The 21,975-nt window shown below is 43.8% G+C and overlaps 1 protein-coding gene across 1 annotated transcript in view; it reads left to right on the forward strand.

Moving 5' to 3' along the window:
• Positions 1-21,975, forward strand: part of myo5b (myosin VB) — an 85,825-nt gene that overhangs the window by 54,200 nt on the left and 9,650 nt on the right. Inside the window, exons 15-30 of the mRNA XM_029655243.2 lie at positions 543-695; positions 934-1,031; positions 3,835-3,921; positions 4,748-4,859; positions 5,425-5,636; positions 5,830-5,986; positions 6,435-6,674; positions 6,925-7,161; positions 7,833-7,926; positions 11,255-11,388; positions 11,486-11,605; positions 13,461-13,595; positions 13,744-13,806; positions 18,111-18,356; positions 20,255-20,349; positions 21,830-21,975. The exon at positions 21,830-21,975 is cut by the window's right edge and continues 53 nt beyond it. Of these exons, the coding sequence (XP_029511103.1) occupies positions 543-695; positions 934-1,031; positions 3,835-3,921; positions 4,748-4,859; positions 5,425-5,636; positions 5,830-5,986; positions 6,435-6,674; positions 6,925-7,161; positions 7,833-7,926; positions 11,255-11,388; positions 11,486-11,605; positions 13,461-13,595; positions 13,744-13,806; positions 18,111-18,356; positions 20,255-20,349; positions 21,830-21,975 (2,329 nt within the window). The remainder of the gene's footprint in view (positions 1-542; positions 696-933; positions 1,032-3,834; positions 3,922-4,747; positions 4,860-5,424; positions 5,637-5,829; positions 5,987-6,434; positions 6,675-6,924; positions 7,162-7,832; positions 7,927-11,254; positions 11,389-11,485; positions 11,606-13,460; positions 13,596-13,743; positions 13,807-18,110; positions 18,357-20,254; positions 20,350-21,829) is intronic.

The raw sequence follows: 21,975 nt of genomic DNA on the forward strand, positions 1-21,975 counted from the left end.
TAATTTCAGATTTTTTTTGTTGGTGCAAGTTTGGCATGAGAGAATAGTTATCAGTATGGATGGTGGGACTGCACTGCAGTCTATTAGTACTGTTTTACCGCACCAGCCTTATCTGTGACTGAGATATTATTATGCTATTATCAATGTTCCCTCTGCATCCACCGCAAATACGTGGATGCTGCTGCTTGACACTCAAATTGTTCACCTTCACTGGTTCTGCTGTGGAGATATGACTACAGGACCATCCTGACAGACGCCTTAATGCTGGTTTATTGACGTCCTGTCCAGCCATGCTTTTCATTACTGTAGTCTCATCAGTGTTCTTTAACACACCCGCCATTGCACTGGATCCTACAGTACAGCACTATGCAAAAAATATATCTTATGAAAAATATTTTTTGTGGAAATTCAACGCCACTTTTTTTGTGCGGTTTGGTGAATTTATGTTGTTATCTGGCTGTAAAATGGTTTATATAATCTGTTTTATGCTAAGTTGTTTTGGATGAAACACTCTGATAAACATATTAATGATGTTCTCCCAGTTTCAGCTCGTGGCGGATCTGTTCCAGGACACTAATAAAGACGGAAGCAGCTCCACGTCTTCTTCCAGCAAGTCCTCCAGGATCAACGTGCGCTCAGCCAAACCGACACCTAAAGTCCCCAACAAGGAACACAGGAAAACCGTGGGCCACCAGGTTAGCATCCTCTGTGACACCATCATGAGTTCAATCAGTGTGCCTTTGGACAGGAGCCTGTCTGTGTCTGTGTTAGTGTCGTCAGTCATTTTCTTAACAATGTCTTTAACCTTTCATTAGGAAGCAATGACGTAACAAGTCTGTATTTTTACAATGATTGGTGGGATTAAACAGTTTTTTTTTTGTAAAACTTAGCCTTTGCAGTACTTCTCATCCTCCGTTCCTCTGTGCACTGTAGTTCCGCAGCTCCCTGCAGCTTCTCATGGAGACCCTGAATGCCACCACCCCCCACTATGTGCGTTGCATCAAGCCTAATGATGAGAAGGAGGCATTCTCGTGAGTAAATATTTGTTTTTCAGTGACGGTGTATAGTTGAAGTCAGAAGTTTACATACACCTTAGCCAAATCAAATGTATTTATAAAGCCCTTCTTACATCAGCTGATGTCACAAAGTGCTGTACAGAAACCCAGCCTTAAACCCCAAACAGCAAGCAATGCAGGTGTAGAAGCACGGTGGCTAGGACAAACTCCATAGAAAGGACACACATATATTTAAATTTAAACTCAGTTTTTCTGACATTACTGACATTTAATCGTAGTAAAAATTCCCTGTCCTAGGTCAATTAGGATGACCACTTTATTTTAGGAATGTGAAATGTCTGAATAATAGTAGAGAGAATGATTTATTTCAGCTTTAATTTCTTTCATCACATTCCCAGTGGGTCAGAAGTTTGCATACACTCAATTAGTATTTGATAGTTTTGCCTTTTTATATTGTTTAACTTTGGTCAAATGTTTTGGGTAGCCTTCCACAAGCTTCCCACAATAATAATTGGGTGAAGTTTGGCCCATTCCGCCTGACAGAGCTGGTGTAACTGAGTCAGGTTTGTCGGCATCCTTGCTCGCACATGCTTTTTCAGTTCTGCCCACAAATTTTCTATGGGATTGAGGTCAGGGCTTTGTGATGGCCACTCCAATGCCTAGACTTTGTTGTGCTTAAGCCATTTTGCCACAACTTTGGAAGTATGCTTGGGGTCATTGTCCATTTGGAAGACCCATTTGCGACCAAGCTTTAACTTCCTGACTGATGTCTTGAGATATTGCTTCAAATTATCCATTTAATTTTCCTTCCTCATGATGCCATCTATTTTGTGAAGTGCACCAGTCCCTCCTGCAGCAAAGCACCCCCACAACATGATGCTGCCACCCCCGTGCTTCACGGTTGGGATGGTGTTCTTCCCCCTTTTCTCCCCCTGTTTCCTCCAAACATAACGATGGTCATTATGACCAAACAGTTCTATTTTTGCTTCATCAGACCAGAGGACATTCCTTCAAAAAGTACGATCTTTGTCCCCATGTGCATTTGCAAAACGTAATCTGGCTTTTTTATGCCGGTTTTGGAGCAGTGGTTTCTTCCTCGGTGAGCGGCCTTTCAGGTTATGTCGATATTGGACTCGTATTACTGTTTGTACAGATGAACATGGTACCTTCAGGCATTTGGAAATTGCTCCCAAGGATGAACTAGACTTGTGGAGGTCTAAAAAAAAAAAAAAATCTGAGTTCTTGGCTGATTTCTTTTGATTTTCCCATGATGTCAAGCAAAGAGGTTACTGCAATTGACTCAAATTATGTCAATTAGCCTATCAGAAGCCTTTGGAAGCCCATCAGAAGCTTCTAAAGCCATGGCATCATTTTATGGAATTTTCCAAGCTGTTCAAAGGCACAGTCAACTTAGTGTATGTAAACTTCTGACCCACTGGAATTGCGATACAGTGAATTATAAGTGAAATAATCTGTTTGTAAACAATTGTTGGAAAAATTACTTGTCATGCACAAAGTAGATGTCCTAAACGACTTGCTAAAACTATAGTTTGTTAACAAGAAATTTGTGGAGTGGTTGAAAAACGGGTTTTAATGACGCCAACCTAAGTGTATGTAAACTTCCGACTTCAACTGTATGTAGGCAACAGAATACGGAAGAGTGTGTGTGTCTTGTCTGTCTCATGTAACTTCTCTGCTCAAATAGCCAAGTTGTTTGGATTAGCAAGCTTTTTTCATGTTGACTGAAAAACCTTGCTCATTTTTAGTGGAAGAGGTGCTTTTGGGACTTCTGCACCCACCGGTACAGTATTACTACAGTATTACTGTAAACAAAGAGGGCTCTGTTCTGTGTGTATGTTTGTGTACAGTGTGTTTAAGAATCAGAAGCCAACTTCTTACCGTGACTGGCTTCACTAATCAGATCTTGGAGCCTAATATGTGGTCTGCCATTCTTATTTAAACGTGGTACGGTCATTGTGAGGTCATTTTTGCTTATGTATACAGAACACTAATAAACATGCATGGAGTCGTGGGAAAAGACAACCAGGAGAGAGTACTGTGTGTGACAGACAGAGAGAGAGACATAACCTGCGTGTGCTGTTTGTTCTTTGGTTGCCTAGACCCGAGTGTAGCCTGAGGTGCTGATTCTGTCTCTTGCTGAATAACTCTCTCAAGTCCTCTGACTCAATAACAGTTTCTCTTGCTCACAGTGGCACAACCATGTTGACTGTTACCAGAAACTCCCGTCCAAAATAAAGACTGCTTTTCAATAAACAATGTTGTCTTGATAAGCAGTGTTGAATGGGGCATTTAAGCCAGCACACTAGATATCCTAGGTTGTTGTTTTTCGAGGTCGATTTAAGGAATTGTCTTGTGTTCTAATGCTTTTCTACGACAGCACACATTGTCGACAGGACAGAAGGAGAGGTCAGGTTATGTTGCCATCTTCTTGATGCATTCTTTCGCACAAATGCCTCTTCAAGGTCTCTAAATCGAATGATGTGCCTTGGTCACATGCTGTGGCTGGACTTTAGCAAACATACCGACGGCTGTATGTAGGGACACAGTCAGTCTACCCAGGCAGCACCTAGCTGACTAGCATTAACCACCTCCCAATGCTTCTGTCTTCTGCCTAGTGGAGATGTGTACAATAATGAAGGGGAAGCTTAAGCTCAGGTACAGTAGGGAGAGGGAAATAGCCTTTACCTGTGTATATGTATGGTAATTAACCCTACTCCCAGAATGCTGTGTTTCCAGTGTGTTGGGATTTTTTTTTTTTTACTTTGTATACGTGTTCTTTTGTCCCTCTCTGTTGCAGGTTTGACTCCAGGAGAGCTGTGCAGCAACTGAGGGCATGTGGAGTCCTGGAGACCATCCGCATCAGTGCTGCTGGGTACCCATCAAGGTAAGATTGCTTCTCACACACAGAGCACTACCGTTACACGGGTGGCCAAGTTATCTGCTGTGTGCAATAGATAGTGGAAGCACAGAAATTGATTTTGGTCCTGTGTGGGTCAGTTGGTAGAGCATTGCGCTTTGCAACGCCAAGGGGCGAGGGTTTGATTCCCGCTGGGGCCATCCATATAAAAAAAATATGCGCACAAGGCTGTCACTTTGGATAAAAATGTCTGCTAAATGGCTTATTATTATTATTATTATTATTATTATATATATTGTAATACAATGGGATTGTTATGCGACTCCTGGTGATGTAATGGGCATGTCACTTCCGTAATTTGTGCTGCCTGGACGGAGGCTCTTCCTCTGTCTGTTTTTATTGCGCCATCATTGAACTTTCTCGGTCGTCCTAAGCAGGGAGGAAATTGAATTCCGTCTCCCCTGAGGTACGTGCTTCCCTGAGGGAGAACAGCAGGAGAGCAATTCACCACAGAGCACGAAAACCCTCTTAATAACAATTTGATTCCGTTACACAGCATAAAACAGATTGCACTTTCTCACGCAGTACTTTGTCTTATGCAGTCTTACTGTTTCCAGTCTAGAGGACTGACAGTAGTCCTGACCTGCTCATGGTTGCAAACCAAAAAGAAACTAGAGATTAACAATAATCATGCCTTTATGTTGCGTGGAAGTGGTAAGGACATTTTTTTACAATTTTGTTTTGTTCAAAATAATACAAAATGGTTTCCTTTTTCATGGATTAAAATATGCCTGTTTCAGATTTGGGCTGTGTGTGTTTGACTTGCATCTCAGCCAGTCCTATGTGATTCCAGGTGGACGTACCCAGACTTCTTCAACAGATACAGAGTCCTCATGAAGAAGTCCGATATGACCGTAGGAGACAAGAAACTGGTGTGTAGGAACCTACTAGAGACCCTGGTCAAGGTAAGAAATATGTCCACCCTAAAGCCCCAAGCAGGATAGGAAAGGAAATGAATGAATAGAAAGGATCACTTTTGTTCCTCCCATGGTGAACCTCCCATGGTGAACCTCCCATGGTTAAAGGATGTTGTTCTCTTCAACGGAGCTCCCTAACTCCTTCAGGGCCAGTCCATCTTTGCATTATTGAACCTACTGCATGTCTGCTCTGATACAGTACATGTTAACTTTTCCAGTATTGAGAGACAACAGGTTTTGAATATATGAACCTGTGGGAATGGGGATGTAAAAAGGCAGGTCATGAGTTTCAGTCCTAATGGACAAACCCCGTTGTGTTCTCAGTGGAGAATTCATCATACACAGTCTGAGATGAATCATGTTATTAATACATTATTACAGGAATATCATTTGAATGTGCCTTGGACAGTATGTCATGGATTCCTTAGGGGAGGGGGGGGGGACTATTTAACCTTGTGTTTGATAACATCCACTTAACTAGCTGCCTTGATGCTCAGTTGATCGAGCTGAAGTTCCATTTAACTGAATGAATGAATGACTGGTCCCTCACCAGGACCCAGACAAGTTCCAGTTTGGTAAGACCAAGATCTTCTTTCGGGCGGGCCAAGTGGCCTACCTGGAGAAGCTGAGGGCAGACAAGTTCCGCTCCGCCTGCATCAAGATCCAGAAGACAGTGCGACGCTGGCTACAGATGGTCCGCTACAAGAAGATACGCAAGTCTGCCATCACCTTGCAGAGATTTGGCCGCGGTTACATGGCCCGCAGGTGAGAGGAGAAGCACGACGTTCTGCTAGACTAACAAAGTAGCTGGTCAATTCAGAATTCTTCCCACGAGGGAACTTCTTGATAAATCACACTACAAGGGTCGTGAACAAGTTTTACATTTAAAAAAAAATCAATATCGGTGCCAGTGTTGTAACTAATTTCCGTGTCCTCCTCCTTTTGCTGTCTTTCTCAGGTATGCGGAGCGGCTGCGTCTAACCCGCGCTGCTGTTATCTGTCAGAAGCAGTATCGTATGGTCCGAGAGCGGACGGCCTATCTGAGGGTGAGACAGGCTGTTGTCACCATCCAGGCCTTTACCAGGGGCATGTTCACCCGCAGGATCTTCCAGGAGGTACTACAACCACAACACTCTACCTGTTATGTCACTGGTTTACCTTTGACCTTTTTTTATCCTGGATTTTGTATACACTCTCATTTGTTCCCAATCCCGCACTGTATTCATGTTGAAGCTATCCGTGGTTAGATCTCTCTTAGATCTCTATCAGGAGTAAAGAGTACCCTGGGAAGATGCCTCAGTCTTGGACTTGTCCTGTTTGTGTGACTGGAAAATTGGAGGCGAAGTGCTCGGATTTGAAATGGAATGTGATCAGGCGGGCCTCGCATAAATGCTGCCTGCTATTGCGCCTTCTCGGATACTCTAGATTCCCTTTGGATTTAGTACTCTAGAATATCCCCCTACTGGGAAATCTAGTTAACTGCATATTTCTCATCACATTGTACAGTGTAATAAATGGTTCCTTGTCCCTGATCTCTACCTCCCCTCACCCCCCCCTCCCCAGTTCCTTCTGCATCACAAAGCCATGATCATCCAGAAGCATGTCCGAGGCTGGCTCACCAGGAGGAAGTTCAAGGTGGCACGGAACGCCGCCATCACCATCCAGTGTGCCTACCGCCGCATGCGAGCCAAGCTGGAGCTGAAACAGCTGAAGATTGAGGCGAGGTCCGCTCAACATCTGAAGAAGCTCAACACGGGCATGGAGAACAAGATCGTCCAACTGCAGAGGAAGATGGATGACCAGGTACGCATGGTTCTGACCCAGGCGACTTTTTATAGGAGTACACTGACCTGTAACGCTAGCAGCCTACAATGAGTGCCATAATACAAAGACGGGTCAATGAAAGGTCAATATTTCCCTTTGCAATCATTTTGGCACCGAAGGTTTTTTTTGGCTAGTCTAGACTGCAAGTTATGTTAAAAAGGGATTGATTTGAAAGTGATGTGACGTCCCATAGTAGTAACAGAGCTCTCTCTCCTGTCCCACTGTTTAGACCAAAGATCTGAAGACTCAGAATGAGCAACTGGTGGTGGCCAAAGCCTCCCTGGGCTCAGAGGTGAACAAGCTGCAGAAGGAGCTGGAGACCATGCGCAGTCGCCAGGGAGACGGCAGTCAGCTGACCTCTATGAAGGATGAGCTGGAGAAGCTGAGGGCGGAGCTCCAGGAAGCACACGCCCACAGGAAGAAGCTGGAGGAGGAGCACAGCAACGAGAAGATGAGATTTGAACAGGTGAGCTGTCAATCACTGAAGAGGAGAAGGTCATTTTCCTTTACCTTGTATGTTCTCGAAAGCCCTAATGTTGACAGAATAAAACCTTCTGTTTGAAACCCGTGGGTGAAAACCGTCATCAGTTGCCCGAGTAACTACAGAAGATGCTGGTAGCAGCGGTTTTACTGAATTCTTGCTCTTTAGAGTCAAGTTACTGAAAATCTGATTCTCCAACAATCTCAATGTGGATTTAACTGTATGTGTCAGTGGTCTTCTACTGACCTGGAAGTGATATCATGCATACATTTTTGTATTGTTTTGACCACCTGACTTAAGAAGCTCATTGTTAAGTAGATTGGCCTCAGGCTTTCTCAGTGGTAATAGACACCCCTCTTTGGCCCTTTTGATTCAGTTTGTAACAATGCAAGAATTGTCCCTGGCTCTCTAGCTCCGTTTGACATCACTATGAGAGCCTCACACGCAGGATCAACAGATTTATAGTCACTTAAAGAGAAACCGGGAAACAAAACAACTAAATAGACCTTTTGCTCACTTGTAGAGAGTAAGTAGCATCTATCGTCTGAAGTAGAAAATTGAAATCGATGAAAGAAAATGCATTGCTCTTGAACGGCCACCATGCTCTTTCTGATGTCTCTATTGCTTTCATTAATGCTCTTGTTCTTTTTCCTTAGAGAGTGGAGGAGTTGGAGAGGGAGAATTCCCTGCTGAAGAGTGAAAAGGAGAAGATGAACCAAAGGATTCTGCACCACTCCAAGAGCACAGAAGGTAAATGCTTTTTAGATCTCATACACCACTAAGATGTAAACGATAGCACTATTACAGTGATATATATATATATATATATATATATGAGTGGTTGAAGGTGAAACTGTAGTCACAGTGAGCCCTGCATTCTGCCTGACCTGAGGGGAGGGACGGCTTGTTTCCCCACACAAAAGGGGTTTCTGTGGAAGTAGGACAGGAGGCAGAAACCGCATCAAGTTACACGGCAGCAGCAATGTGAGACTTTTTAAAAATATATAAACCTGAGACTGAAATCAGCCCTTGTTTAGCACTGGATTCACGTGGAAAAGTATTTGTTTTGGAATATGTACCTTTGTGTGCGAAACATGAATCAATCAATTTGTTAAATCCATTCGTCAATGGACTTCTCTTTGTCAATAAGAAGTCACTTCTAGTTTACATCATAATCTCTGAACATGACCACTGCCTATATCTGAATACCATGTGCAGTACTTCAAACGGGATGCTTCATCACCGAGCAGTTAAAAGGAAATCATTTGACATAATATGACACCAGCCATGACCCACATCTGACTTACTGAATACCGTATCCACTCTTTTCTGGTGAAAATGTCAGTAGTTATTGAAGAGTTGTATTGGCCAAATCTGCTCTCTTTATCCGCAGTGTTACTGTAGGGTTCTCTCAGGGCCCCTTGGGATGAGCGATATCACAATGTACTGTAACATTACTGTGTTTTTCTTTTCTACTGCCGGTTAGAGCAGCATGTTGTCCAGGCTGGGGGTAATAACCCATGTTTATGGAGCTAGGGATGTTACAGACCAGAGAGCCCCTGTTATTTATCTATTACATTATTACAGTAGCAACATACTATGATCCCAGTGATGCTGCCTTCATATTCATTCCCTTGTAATAACAGATCCTCCTAGGATCCGTGGGCATGAGAAGAGACAATAAACGAGTTATCAGGCAACTTTCATGTTTTCATCCTCCCTAGGACCAGGAGTTTTTCCACCGGTTTCTTTTTAAACCATACAACCTGATTAAAAAAAACATTACAAATCTGGGGGTCTCCTGAGTGGCGCGGTGGTCTAAGGCACTGCATCACAGTGCTAGCTGTGCCACTAGAGATCCTGGTTCGAGTCCAGGCTCTGTCACAGCCGGCCGTGACCAGGAGACCCATGGGGCGGCGCACAATTGGCCCAGCGTCGTCCGGGGTAGGGGAGGGTTTTTGCTGGGCAGGGATGCTCTTGTCCCATCGTGCGCTAGCGACTCCTGTGGCGGGCGCAAATGTTTCTTCCTACACATTGGTGCGGCTGGCTTCCGGGTTAAGCGGGCATTGTGTCGAGAAGCAGTGCAGTTTGGTTGGGTTGTGTTTCGGAGGACGCACTTCTCTCGACCTTCACCTCTCCAGAGTCCGTACTGGAGTTGCAGCTTTGGGACAAGACTAACTACCAATTGGATACCACGAAATTGGGGAGAAAAAAAGGGGTAAAATTGAAACAAATAAAAAAGTAAAAATCTGGTCCCATCATATCCTAAATAAAATGGATTTATTATTATGTCATAACCAGAGTTTTACCTGGTGTGGTTCGCCTACCAGATCATGAAAAACTATCCCCCCCATCCCCCCGCAAAGTACAGCGAGGTCCTTGATGAAAACCTGCTCAGGACTTCAGACTGGGTGTAAGGTTCAACCTTCCAGCAGGACAACGACCTTGAGCACACAGCCAAGACAACGCAGAAGTGACTTCGGGACAATTCTCTGAATTCTCTGAGACCTGAAAATAGGTGTGCAGCAACTCACCCCATCCAACCTGACAGAGCTTGAGAGGATCTGCAGAGAAGAATGCGAGAAACTCCCCAAATAAAGATGTGCCAAACTTGTAGCATCATACCCAAGAAGACTCGAGGCTGTAATCACTGCCAAATGTGCTTCAACAAAGTACTGAGTAAAGGGTTTGAATACTTATGTAAATGTGTTATTTCCATTTTAGCAAGGGGAAAAAACGATTTAATCCATTTTAGAAGAAGACTGTAAACCTAACAAAATGTGGATAAAGTCAAGGGGTCTGAATACTTTCCAAAGTGTGTGTGTATGTATGTATATATATATATATATATCACACACACACTGCTATATATATATATATATATATATATATATATATATATATATATATATATATATATATATATATATATATATACACTGCGCTAATGGGCCTCCATTGTTTTTCTTGGTTCAGTGCAGCCGGCAGGCAGCGGCTACTGTGACAATTTCAGAGCGTAACAGGGTGTTAACTGCAATTTCAGTTGTTAGGTTCTAAATATCAGAGTAAGAACTCAATGTACACTATGAAAGCTTAAACCAAGTTTATTCACCCCAAAGCATCGAACAGCTGAACATGGTTCCACCAGTGGTGGTATATGTACCCCAGTTTGGGTTGGAATCTCCTCCTTCTCTTTAAACATTACATCTGTCGCTAGGCAGGAAATTAAGTGACGCGTGCAATAAACTGTTCCTTCTCCCTTAACGTGACCTGACCTCGGCCGCCTTTCTCACTAATCCACAGCTCTCCACCCTTATCAGTGCCTGCCAAGATGTGATTGCTTTTCCTTTACTCAGTACATTCCAAGCTTAATTGTCTCCACCATATACATTCCTCCTACAGATAACCATTAACTTCTGGTGTAGACCCTAGACTATGGCACCCCTCATGTCTCAATATTTGAAGTTTAGAAATCTAAACCCATCACAGGTAAAAACTCAATAAAACACGTCTCAAATATAAGTCTATACATTTCAGCTGTTTGGAAAACATTGCTCTGTAGGAGTGTTAAGCTCAACGAGGTCAACTGCCCTGCTCGGAGGGGGGCGAGTGTAGTGTGTGAAAACTGTCATCTCTTTTCTAGTGTAAAACCAGATGTAATGCTCCAGGGGTGATCATTTCGCGAGTTTACGTGACAGTATTGTCTCTCAAAAATCTATGCCTCTTGAAAACCTCTCAAGAATGTCCCTATGCTATCGGCAATGTGAAAACGGTCCAAGATAGAAAAGTTATTTGGAATCATGACAATACAATAACCTATCCCTCAAATGAACATATGAAATGGTGCTGACACCAATGTGCTATTCCAAGTAACATAATAAAATCAACATGACATCAAAGACTAGCAATAGATATTCAGTACCTGTAATGGAGAATACTGTATGTAACTTAATGATGGCTTGTTTTCTAGTCACTCAAATGAAGGCTCATCTATAGGACAGTAATTGAGTAATAGTGAAAGTGGAGACTCGTGAAAGTGATTTGATGTGGACTGGTCGTGTGTGTGTGTGTGTTTCAGACCAGGAGAGCAGTGCATCCCAGAGTGTGGGTCGGGTCCAGGCAGAGCTGGATGAGGAGAGGCAGCGCTATCAGAACCTGCTCAGGGAGTTCTCCAGACTGGAGCAGAGATATGACAACCTACAAGAGGCCAAGGTGCGTGTGTGTATTTGTGTGTGTGTGCCCATTTGCATGTAGGTTTCCTGTGCCAAGCCAGATGTCCAATGGTTCCCTGTCTCCTCTTACCCTTCAGTTTCAGCCTGGCCACAGGAGGAACAATTCTAACCAGAGCAGCCTGGAGTCTGACTCCAATTATCCCTCCATTTCTACCTCCGAGGTGGGAGACACTGACGATGCCATCCAACTCGTAGAGGTAAGACCTCCTTAACCAGGATTAACCCATTTTATACAGTCTTATACATTTACATTTACATTTAAGTCATTTAGCAGACGCTCTTATCCAGAGCGACTTACAAATTGGTGCGTTCACCTTAAGACATCCAGTGGAACAGCCACTTTACAATAGTGCATCTAAATCTTTTAAGGGGGGTGAGAAGGATTACTTTATCCTATCCTAGGTATTCCTGAAAGAGGTGGGGTTTCAGGTGTCTCCGGAAGGTGGTGATTGACTCCGCTGTCCTGGCGTCGTGAGGGAGTTTGTTCCACCATTTGGGGGCCAGAGCAGCGAACAGTTTTGACTGGGCTGCGCGGGAACTGTACTTCCTCAGTGGTAGGGAGGCGAGCAGGCCAGAGGCGGATGAACGCAGTGCCCTTGTTTGAGTGTAGGGCCTGATCAGAGCCTGGAGGTACTGAGGTGCCGTTCCCCTCACAGCTCCGTAGGCAAGCACCATGGTCTTGTAGCGGATGCGAGCTTCAACTGGAAGCCAGTGGAGAGAGCGGAGGAGCGGGGTGACGTGAGAGAACTTGGGAAGGTTGAACACCAGACGGGCTGCGGCGTTCTGGATGAGTTGTAGGGGTTTAATGGCACAGGCAGGGAGCCCAGCCAACAGCGAGTTGCAGTAATCCAGACGGGAGATGACAAGTGCCTGGATTAGGACCTGCGCTGCTTCCTGTGTGAGGCAGGGTCGTACTCTGCGGATGTTGTAGAGCATGAACCTACAAGAACGGGCCACCGCCTTGATGTTAGTTGAGAACGACAGGGTGTTGTCCAGGATCACGCCAAGGTTCTTAGCGCTCTGGGAGGAGGACACAATGGAGTTGTCAACCGTGATGGCGAGATCATGGAACGGGCAGTCCTTCCCGGGAGGAAGAGCAGCTCCGTCTTGCCGAGGTTCAGCTTGAGGTGGTGATCCGTCATCCACACTGATATGTCTGCCAGACATGCAGAGATGCGATTCGCCACCTGGTCATCAGAAGGGGGAAAGGAGAAGATTAATTGTGTGTCGTCTGCATAGCAATGATAGGAGAGACCATGTGAGGTTATGACAGAGCCAAGTGACTTGGTGTATAGCGAGAATAGGAGAGGGCCTAGAACAGAGCCCTGGGGGACGCCAGTGGTGAGAGCGCGTGGTGAGGAGACAGATTCTCGCCACGCCACCTGGTAGGAGCGACCTGTCAGGTAGGACGCAATCCAAGCGTGGGCCGTGCCGGAGATGCCCAACTCGGAGAGGGTGGAGAGGAGGATCTGATGGTTCACAGTATCGAAGGCAGCCGATAGGTCTAGAAGGATGAGAGCAGAGGAGAGAGAGTTAGCTTTAGCAGTGCGGAGGGCCTCAGTGATACAGAGAAGAGCAGTCTCAGTTGAATGACTAGTCTTGAAACCTGACTGATTTGGATCAAGAAGGTCATTCTGAGAGAGATAGCGGGAGAGCTGGCCAAGGACGGCACGTTCAAGAGTTTTGGAGAGAAAAGAAAGAAGGGATACTGGTCTGTAGTTGTTGACATCAGAGGGATCGAGTGTAGGTTTTTTCAGAAGGGGTGCAACTCTCGCTCTCTTGAAGACAGAAGGGACGTAGCCAGCGGTCAGGGATGAGTTGATGAGCGAGGTGAGGTAAGGGAGAAGGTCTCCGGAAATGGTCTGGAGAAGAGAGGAGGGAATAGGGTCAAGCGGGCAGGTTGTTGGGCGGCCGGCCGTCACAAGACGCGAGATTTCATCTGGAGAGAGAGGGGAGAAAGAGGTCAGAGCACAGGGTAGGGTACATTCTAACACAGGCTTACTGTACATAGTTGCTTGGGCTAGGTTTTCACCTGACATTGTTCCCCTGTAGGAGATGGGAGTGGAGAAGGCAGCAATGGACATCGGTGTGTTCATGAAGCTGCAGAAGCGTGTTAGGGAGCTGGAACAGGAGAGGAAGAGACTGCAAGTCAACCTGGAAAAGATGGAGGACCAGTCTAAGCGCAAGGTGGGCCCATGTCTCAGTCTAGTGTTATGCTCTTGCTTGTTTTTCTATACTTCTAAAATACTTACACCGAAGTTTCTCCCGTTACTCTTTGTCTTGAATACTTTTAAGTTTAAGATCCTCAATATTTACTATTAGCCATCTATCTTAGGGCATTGAGCCAAAGACGACATCAGAGCAAGAGAATGCGGATCTGGCCTACAACAGTCTCAAGGTACAGATCCATCCACCCCCACACAGATACACCAATTAACATGCATACACACAGACAACCACAGTGTACAGTACTATTCAGCAGTGGGATGTCTCTATTTGTTGTGTTTCATTTCTTCTTCACTCTGGATGTTCTGGTGTCTTTGGTCTTCCTGCCCTCAGCTTCTCAAGCATATTCAAAAAATGAAATTGTATGTTTACATGTTGCCACAGAAAGGTAGAGGATCTGATTCATGTTAATTTTGTTGTAGCAACACCTTTTCACTGGAATAATAATTTCAATATCCACAGTTGAAAACAAAAAAACTCAAATATAGCTGCAAGCAGCAATGAATGGGGTTCACAGGATGAGAGAAAGGATGCACGGGCAGTTGGATAACAAAGCAAAGGTTCATAAGAGGAATATGTTTAAAGTATTTTTTTTGCATATCTGCTAATGTAGATCTATAGGTACAGTGCGGCCATATTTGAATGCTGAATTTTTTTTTTCTCAAAACCATTAAAGACTGAGTCTAAATACAAAATCAGGAATGAATCTGGCATATGGTTCATGAGGAGAAGATGATTGCATATGATTTTGAGCATTACCGTTACATATGCAGATAATTAGATGTTAAAAGTTTCCTTGTTTTTTGAGATATCAATACCAAATTCAATGTGGTTTTCCTTAGGGACGTCCATGATAGCGATGACAAGTTTCAAGTTAATAGGCAACTGTGAAGTGGATTTATAGTGGTTTAAATGGATACGTAAAATCTGAACTCCACCATCTTTTGACCAGCTTTTCTCAAACTAAGTTAAGATGCGTACCATGGGTATTTTTTGCATATTAGCCTATGTGCTAATATGCTTCTACTGGTATAGTGTGGCCATCTTTGAATGCATTAGCGTTATTTTCTCAAACTCTTTAGGGACTATTGTGATGAGTCCAAAAACCAACTTAATTTATTGATTTTAAATTTTGCAGGATGAAATCTCTTGAGATGCACCATTCCATTTTCAAGTGTTCAAATGAAAGAAAATGAACAAAGTAACAAGAATATGGCAACTTCTGTCTTAATAATCAAATGTACAAACAGAATAAAACAGTTGTTGTGGAACTACTAATAGATCTACAACTAATAAAAATGACTTCCAACTACAACTAATAAAACGAAGTACCTATAATATATACAGTGCATTTGGAAACTATTCAGACCCCTTGACTTTTTCCACATTTTGTTATGTTACAGCCTTATTCTAAATTAGATTTTTTTAAATAATGTTTTCTCATCAATCAACACACAATACCCCAAAATGACAAAGCGAAAACATTTTTTTTTTAGAACTGTTTGCAAACGTATTACAGATTTAAAAAAAGATACCTTGTTTGCATAAATATTCAGACCCTTTGCTATGAGACTCGAAATTTTGCTCAGGTGCATCCTGTTTCCATTGATCATCCTTGATGTTTCTATGACTTGATTGGAGTCCACCTTGTGGTAAATTCAATTGATTGTACATGATTTAGAAAGGCACACACCTGTCTATATAGGGTCCCACAGTTGACAGTGTATGTCAGAGCCAAAACATTTCTGCAGCATTGAAGGTCCCCAAGAACACAGTGGCCTCTATCATTCTTAAATGGAAGAAATTTGGAACCACCAAGACTCTTCCTAGAGCTGTCCGCCCAGCCAAACTGAGCAATCGGGCTGGCTGTGCCCGGGTGGAGATTATAACAGAACATGGCCAAGATGTTCAAATGTTCATAAATGACCAGCATGGTCAAATAATAATAATCACAGTAGTTGTCGAGGGTGCAACAAGTCAGCACCTCAGGAGAAAATGTCGGTTGGCTTTTCATAGCCGATCATTAAGAGTCTCTACCGCTCTGGAACAGGTAGCACGTCCGGTGAACAGGTCAGGGTTCCATAGCCGCAGGCAGAACAGTTGAAACTTGAGCAGCAACACGGCCAGGTGGACTGGGGACAGCAAGGAGTCATCATGCCAGGTAGTCCTGAGGCATGGTCCTAGGGCTCAGGTCCTCCGAGAGAGAGAGAATTAGAGCGAGCATACTTAAATTCACATAGGACACCGGATAAGACAGGAGAAATACTCCAGATATAACAGACTGACCCTAAGCCCCCCGACACATAAACTACTGCAGCATTAATACTGGAGGCTGAGACAGGAGGGGTCAGGAGACATTGTGGCCCCATCCGATGATACCCCCGAACAGGGCCAAACAGGCAGGATATAACCCCACCCACTTTGCCAAAGCACAGCCCCCACACCACTAGAGGGATATCTTCAACCACCAACTTACCATCCTGAGACAAGGCCGAGTATAGACCACAAAGATCTCCGCCACGGCACAACCCAAGAGGTTGTAAATGTAAATGTGATATATCCATTTTTAAAATGTTATTTTATCAGATCTGTTTTTGCTTTGTCATTGTGGGGTATTGTGTGTAGATTAGGGGGGAAACAATTTAATCAATTTTAGTGGATAGTGGAACCAGCGCGCCTGACACTGACGATCATACCACGCTCAAAGTCTCTTAGTTCAATTAAACAGTAACTGAATGCCTCAATGCCTCTCTGCTTGCTTTTATATAGCAAGCCACGGCCATGTGACTCCTGTCTGTAGGAGCGATCCATTTTTGTGGACGGAATGGTGTACCTAATAAACTGTCCAATGAGTATATAGTAATTTGGGTCCAAGGAGTTTCCAATTTTATGAAGAGGGGTCACTCGTAAAATTTGGAGTAAATCTGACTTGTATTTCATGAAGATTTGTTTTATTATTTTAAGCAGCGTTACATAGTCAAAGTGAATTGTTAATAGTTTCCTTATTCTTTAAGATATCAATGCCAAACGTAACATGCTTCATCATGGTAATGTCCTTGACCCTAACAAGTTTCTAGTTGATATGCCATTGTGGGGTGGATTTACAACGGATTTCAATGGACATGTGAAATCAGATTTCCTGATTTGTCAGTACCTCAGTCTTCTCTTAACCAATCCCTTTTCCCAAGCTAAGTTAATACCATGGGCCTACATACCACACTTGGTGTTATTTGGACTTATGGTTCATGAGAATAATTTTCCAAAATGTCCAAGATGGAGGAAAATCTATTCTGACGGACCTTATGGGTCCTTGAAGAAAACTTTGTATGTATGGGTTTTCCCTCATACAGAAGAAGTTAAGTCACTAGGTCAAACGGAGCAGTGGAAAGTGGTAAAATGTGGAAAGAGGTCAAAGGTGAGACTGCTAATAACAGCGATAGGCCAATTTGTGGGTGGCATTATTTTTTACCAAGTTACTCATTGGCTCTGTGTGCCAAATTTTTTAAAAGTTACCAATCTATGCTTGAGTTATTTGACCATGTAGAACATTTAAAAATAAGAATTAAGACAATAACAATAGGTATTCACAGATTTGCTGTGAACTCCTAAAAAGAGATTTCTGCTCAATTTGCCGATCTCTATGGGCTTGCTTCTTGCACCTTGGGTAATAGTATGGAATCAATATCATGCCAAATATATTCACAAATGTAAATCACCATCCACAAACACGTTTTGATTTATAACTGCAGATGTGCAGGTCTTTTCCAAGGGCCATAAGTAAAATAACTGCCATAACTTTTTGTGTTTATCACGCGTAGAAAACAATTTGTAGTCTTAGAAAAAAAGTTTATCGCATTGATGCTGTTGACCCAGATCACTGGTTGCTGCAGAAAAAGACGAGGTCAAAGGGGGTGAGTTTAACCGGTGTGAAATGGCTAGCTAGTTAGCGGTGTGCGCTGTTAGCATTTCATTCTGTGACGTCACTCGCTCTGAGACTTTGAAGTAGTTGGTTCCCTTGCCCTGCAAGGGCCGTGGCTTTTGTGGAGCGATGGGTAACGGTGCTTCGAGGGTTACTGTTGTCAACGTGTCCAGAGGGTCCCTGGTTCAAGCCCAGGTTGGAACGAGGAGAGGGACGGAAGCAATACTGTTATAAAGTCTGATCCCATATCCTACACCTCCCCTCTACCTTTTGCATGCCTGTCCTGGGGAAACGGTTAGAGGCTTCAGGAATACTTATGTCTCCTTAATGCTCATTGTCTGTGAATGAGACATGAGACAGCGGATGGATTATAATCACAATGTATGACATATCCTTCACATTTAGTGGTGCTATCACACTGGCCAGCTAATTCAACTATTTGGGTTCTTCCTTACATTGAGCCTTGGCATTTCATTACTTTTATTACCAACGATTACCAAAATTACATTTCAGATTGCCGATAAATCTCTTTGAACTTTGGCCTTGTTTTTCCACAGAGACAGGAGCTGGAATCTGAGAACAAGAAGCTGAAGAATGACCTGAACGAGCTGAGGAAGGCCATCGCTGACCGCGCCTCCAAGAACAGCTCCTCCAATGAGCTTCAGGATGGCTACAACCTGTTGCTGGGCCAGCTCAAGGCAGCCAATGAGGAGCTGGATGTGCGTAAGGAGGAGGTCCTTATCCTCAGGAGTCAGATTGTCACTGCAGCACAGCAGAAAGAGAAGGACACAACCAATCACATTGTAAGTCACCAAACTGGGAGCTGAAAGTTGACATGGCTTCATTTGTCCAATGGGAAGTGTTTATTGTCCAGTTTATATGGCCCTATTGGTTAATCAAAAGGTTATCTACACATTAAACTGGTACCAAGGACCTTCAAATTAGTCTTGTGAGGCTTACGTTCTAGGGCAAAACAGAGAAAACCATGTTCATGAGTCTCAGCATGTCACGCATATCTATAGTTTAAGCAGATGGATTTTGATGTGGATGTTTTTATGTGAATTAGATTTCCACTGGGGCTATAGGCCAAGGGTTGAAAGAATGTTCCACAGCTTGTCTCCACGACTTCACAGCAAGTTGTTAGTGGCCCTAGTTATCCAAATTGCCCATATATATATATACATACACACACACACACACACACACACACAGTGGGGCAAAAAAGTATTTAGTCAGCCACCAATTGCAAGTTCTCCCACTTAAAAAGATAAGAGAGGCCTGTAATTTTCATCATAGATACACTTCAACTATGACAGACAAAATTAGGGAAAAAAATCCAGAAAATCACATTGTAGGATTTTTAATGAATTAATTAGCAAATTATGGTGGAAAATAAATATTTGGTCACCTACAAACAAGCAAGATGTCTGGCTCTCACAGACCTGTAACTTCTTCTTTAAGAGGCTCCTCTGTCCTCCACTCGTTACCTGTATTAATGGCACCTGTTTGAATTTGTTATCAGTATAAAAGACACCTGTCCACAACCTCAAACAGTCACACTCCAAACTCTACTATGGCCAAGAACAAAGAGCTAAAAATCTGGTCAAATCTGGAAAATAACAATACCTAGCTTTTTGATCTACAGAACTCATTTGGAAGCTGTTTCCGTAACGTGACAAAAAAATGTAGGTAAAAAATAAATAAATCCTGAACGTTCGTTTAAGGATCGCTGATATACTTTTCTTGTTTGTGACTCGTGGGTTGAAAGTCAACAGGATTATTATCATTATGCAGCGCAATTGAGTCAAGTCAGCCAGTGATGGAAAAGCACGTGATAGTCTTGCACTGTATGTTATGGATTCCAGTGACCTGTATCTTACCCAAACAAAACACTGGAATATTTCATCAAATGTTTCCAGTTGGATTTAGACAGAGGTACAGGCAAGACAAGCATGTAACTGGAGAGGTCTCATTATGAGACATATGAGAGAGACTGGCCTCCGTAACCTGACCTCCAACTGGAACTGAGAATGACATAGTCTGACAGATCAGCCCTTACACTGCAATAATCCAGTGCGGCATTCACCTGTAGTTATGTCCTCCTGAAGAGAGTTCCGAATATGATCCCCACTGCTGTTAAACACCGTGGGTAGCCAGGCGTTTGGGTTGAGAAGGGAGTGCATCAGGACAGGAGAGCAGAGAGGGAGAGCATGGTGTGCGGGAGGCAGCAGAACAGACAGCTCTCATTCACTCAGGCGTTTCCACTTCTACCCCCCCCCCCCTCACATCTAGGTAATATTTCAGACACTCCTGAGCTGCACTCTCCCAGTCCCACCTGCTAGGCTAGTGGAGGATATGCCTTGCGTGTCATACTCCTTAGAAGGGTGGTGATTATGACTCCACTGAGATGATGGCCTGTCGCTCTGATTCTTCCTTTCCCCAACTGTTGAAGCTGATTAGTTCAGATGCAGATATTAGAGAGGCGCTGGCCTGTAATATGGAAGTATGTTGAGGGCAGCTCTACTATAATATGGCCTATGACTCAGGTTTATGAGTGTGTGTTAAACACGGACTAGTTTTGACCTAAAGAGGGAAAGAGACAAGTCGGATGAATGTCATTACCTTATAGAGCAGTCCCACGGGTTTTACTACCTCTTCAATGGCATCATAAATTGACCTTCATGTCCCCCTCTCTCCATAGGAAACCAATAACTTGCCTGAATGGACCAACAGCAAGAAGCCCATAGACAAGGAGGAGGCTCTGAGGTCCTATCATGGACTCTGTGAGTCTAAGAAGTAAGTGTCTTGACCTTTTATATTGGAAGTACAGTAATGGAATACACACTGGCCTGTGATGAATATGGCCTCTTTTTTTCCCTTTTTTTTTTGTCATACCCACTGGTGCACAGAATGTTTTTCAATGTAAATATCACATTTCTACTTCTGGATTGACAGGGTGAAATGAGGAAAGTGTCTGGTGGTTATCATTCCATGTGACTACATTAAACTGTTGCCAGTGCTACTATTGTTTTGTCCAACTAGAAATTGCCTTCACTACTGTACTTCTATGTCCGGCGCTTAGTCCAACATACACAGTGTAGCTACCGTATGCTCAAGGTGACAGACCACAGGAGATTACTCTCAGGGTAACATCAGATCACCTTTCTAATCTAAACTGTCCCAATCACTTTGACGGTATAATGACATGTTCATGGGAAACTGCCCTGCTTTTGATTCCACCCTATTGAAATTGACACAGTAATATCTTTCCTGAGCCATATACCTTCATGGCCCTCTGTCATCATCAATAACAGAACCCTCAGACAGTAAGTGAGTGAGGGGACTTAGATGGCACTCAGATTGCCAGGGAGGAAAGACATTTGTGCTGCTCGTAATGAGCCACTCGAAGCACACCGATTTATTTCGATCCAAAGCAATCTTCCTTTGACCCGCGATCTATTCCTGTTTTTTTTATATATTTCATTCTGTGTCCCGGCCCGGTTTGAGAGACCTAGCCAAAATGCCAGGGTGATTTGAACACCTCTGTTGTGTCTGCAGAGCAGAACCTTTGAACCCGGAGGTATTTGTTAGACGTCCTCATTATGGCAGGATGCAGATAGATGGCAGTAATGAGAGGCAGATGCTGATATAACGACACTCTCTCACCGTGACCAGGTTTTAAAAGGGTGATGTTAGTGTCTGTCTGTTGTCTGAGACCTTGTTCCTATGTCAGCTATAGGATTTTAACTGGAGAATCTCTGGTTCTGCTCTACCTCTCTGTGGTGCTAACTCCTATTACTCTGTTCTGTTTTCCCCTGTCCATTTTTGTTTCACTTCCTCCTGTCACTCCTTTCTTCTTGCCATCTCTCTCTTTTCCTCTATCTCTCCGTCTCGCTGTCTCTATCTCTCCTGGCTTGCCGCCGGCAGCAAAGCTTCTGACTGGGGTTATTTGAATGAAGATGGCGAGCTGGGCCTGGCATACCAGGGTCTAAAGCAAGTGGCCAGGTTATCTTCTGCTTTCCTTCTCTACTTACTGCCTTCCTGTTTTATCCTCTCCCCCGTTCCTATGCCTAAAAGAGGCACAAACTGTGGGGGTTAAGATGCGAGTTAATGAGCTATGAAACCATACTTAATACAGTAAGTCTCCACACTATGGTACCGCAATGCTACAAGTTAGACGTTTGGGGAGGTTCAGTCAGGTTTAGGAAGGTTTAGGCTTATTGTAACCATCCCCTCTCTCCTCCTTCCTGTCTCCTCTTCTCCTCCTTTCCCCCAGGCTGTTGGAGGCCCAGCTCCAGTCTCAGGCCAGGAAGCACGAGGATGAGCTGGAGGCGTTCCGCACCCAGATTGAGCTGCTAAGGGACGACATAGAGAAGAAGCAGGAGATGCTAAACCACACCATGTCTCTGTCCCCTGAGGCCC

The sequence above is a fragment of the Oncorhynchus nerka genome, linkage group LG4, assembly GCF_034236695.1.
Source record: "Oncorhynchus nerka isolate Pitt River linkage group LG4, Oner_Uvic_2.0, whole genome shotgun sequence".
NCBI lineage: Eukaryota > Metazoa > Chordata > Actinopteri > Salmoniformes > Salmonidae > Oncorhynchus > Oncorhynchus nerka.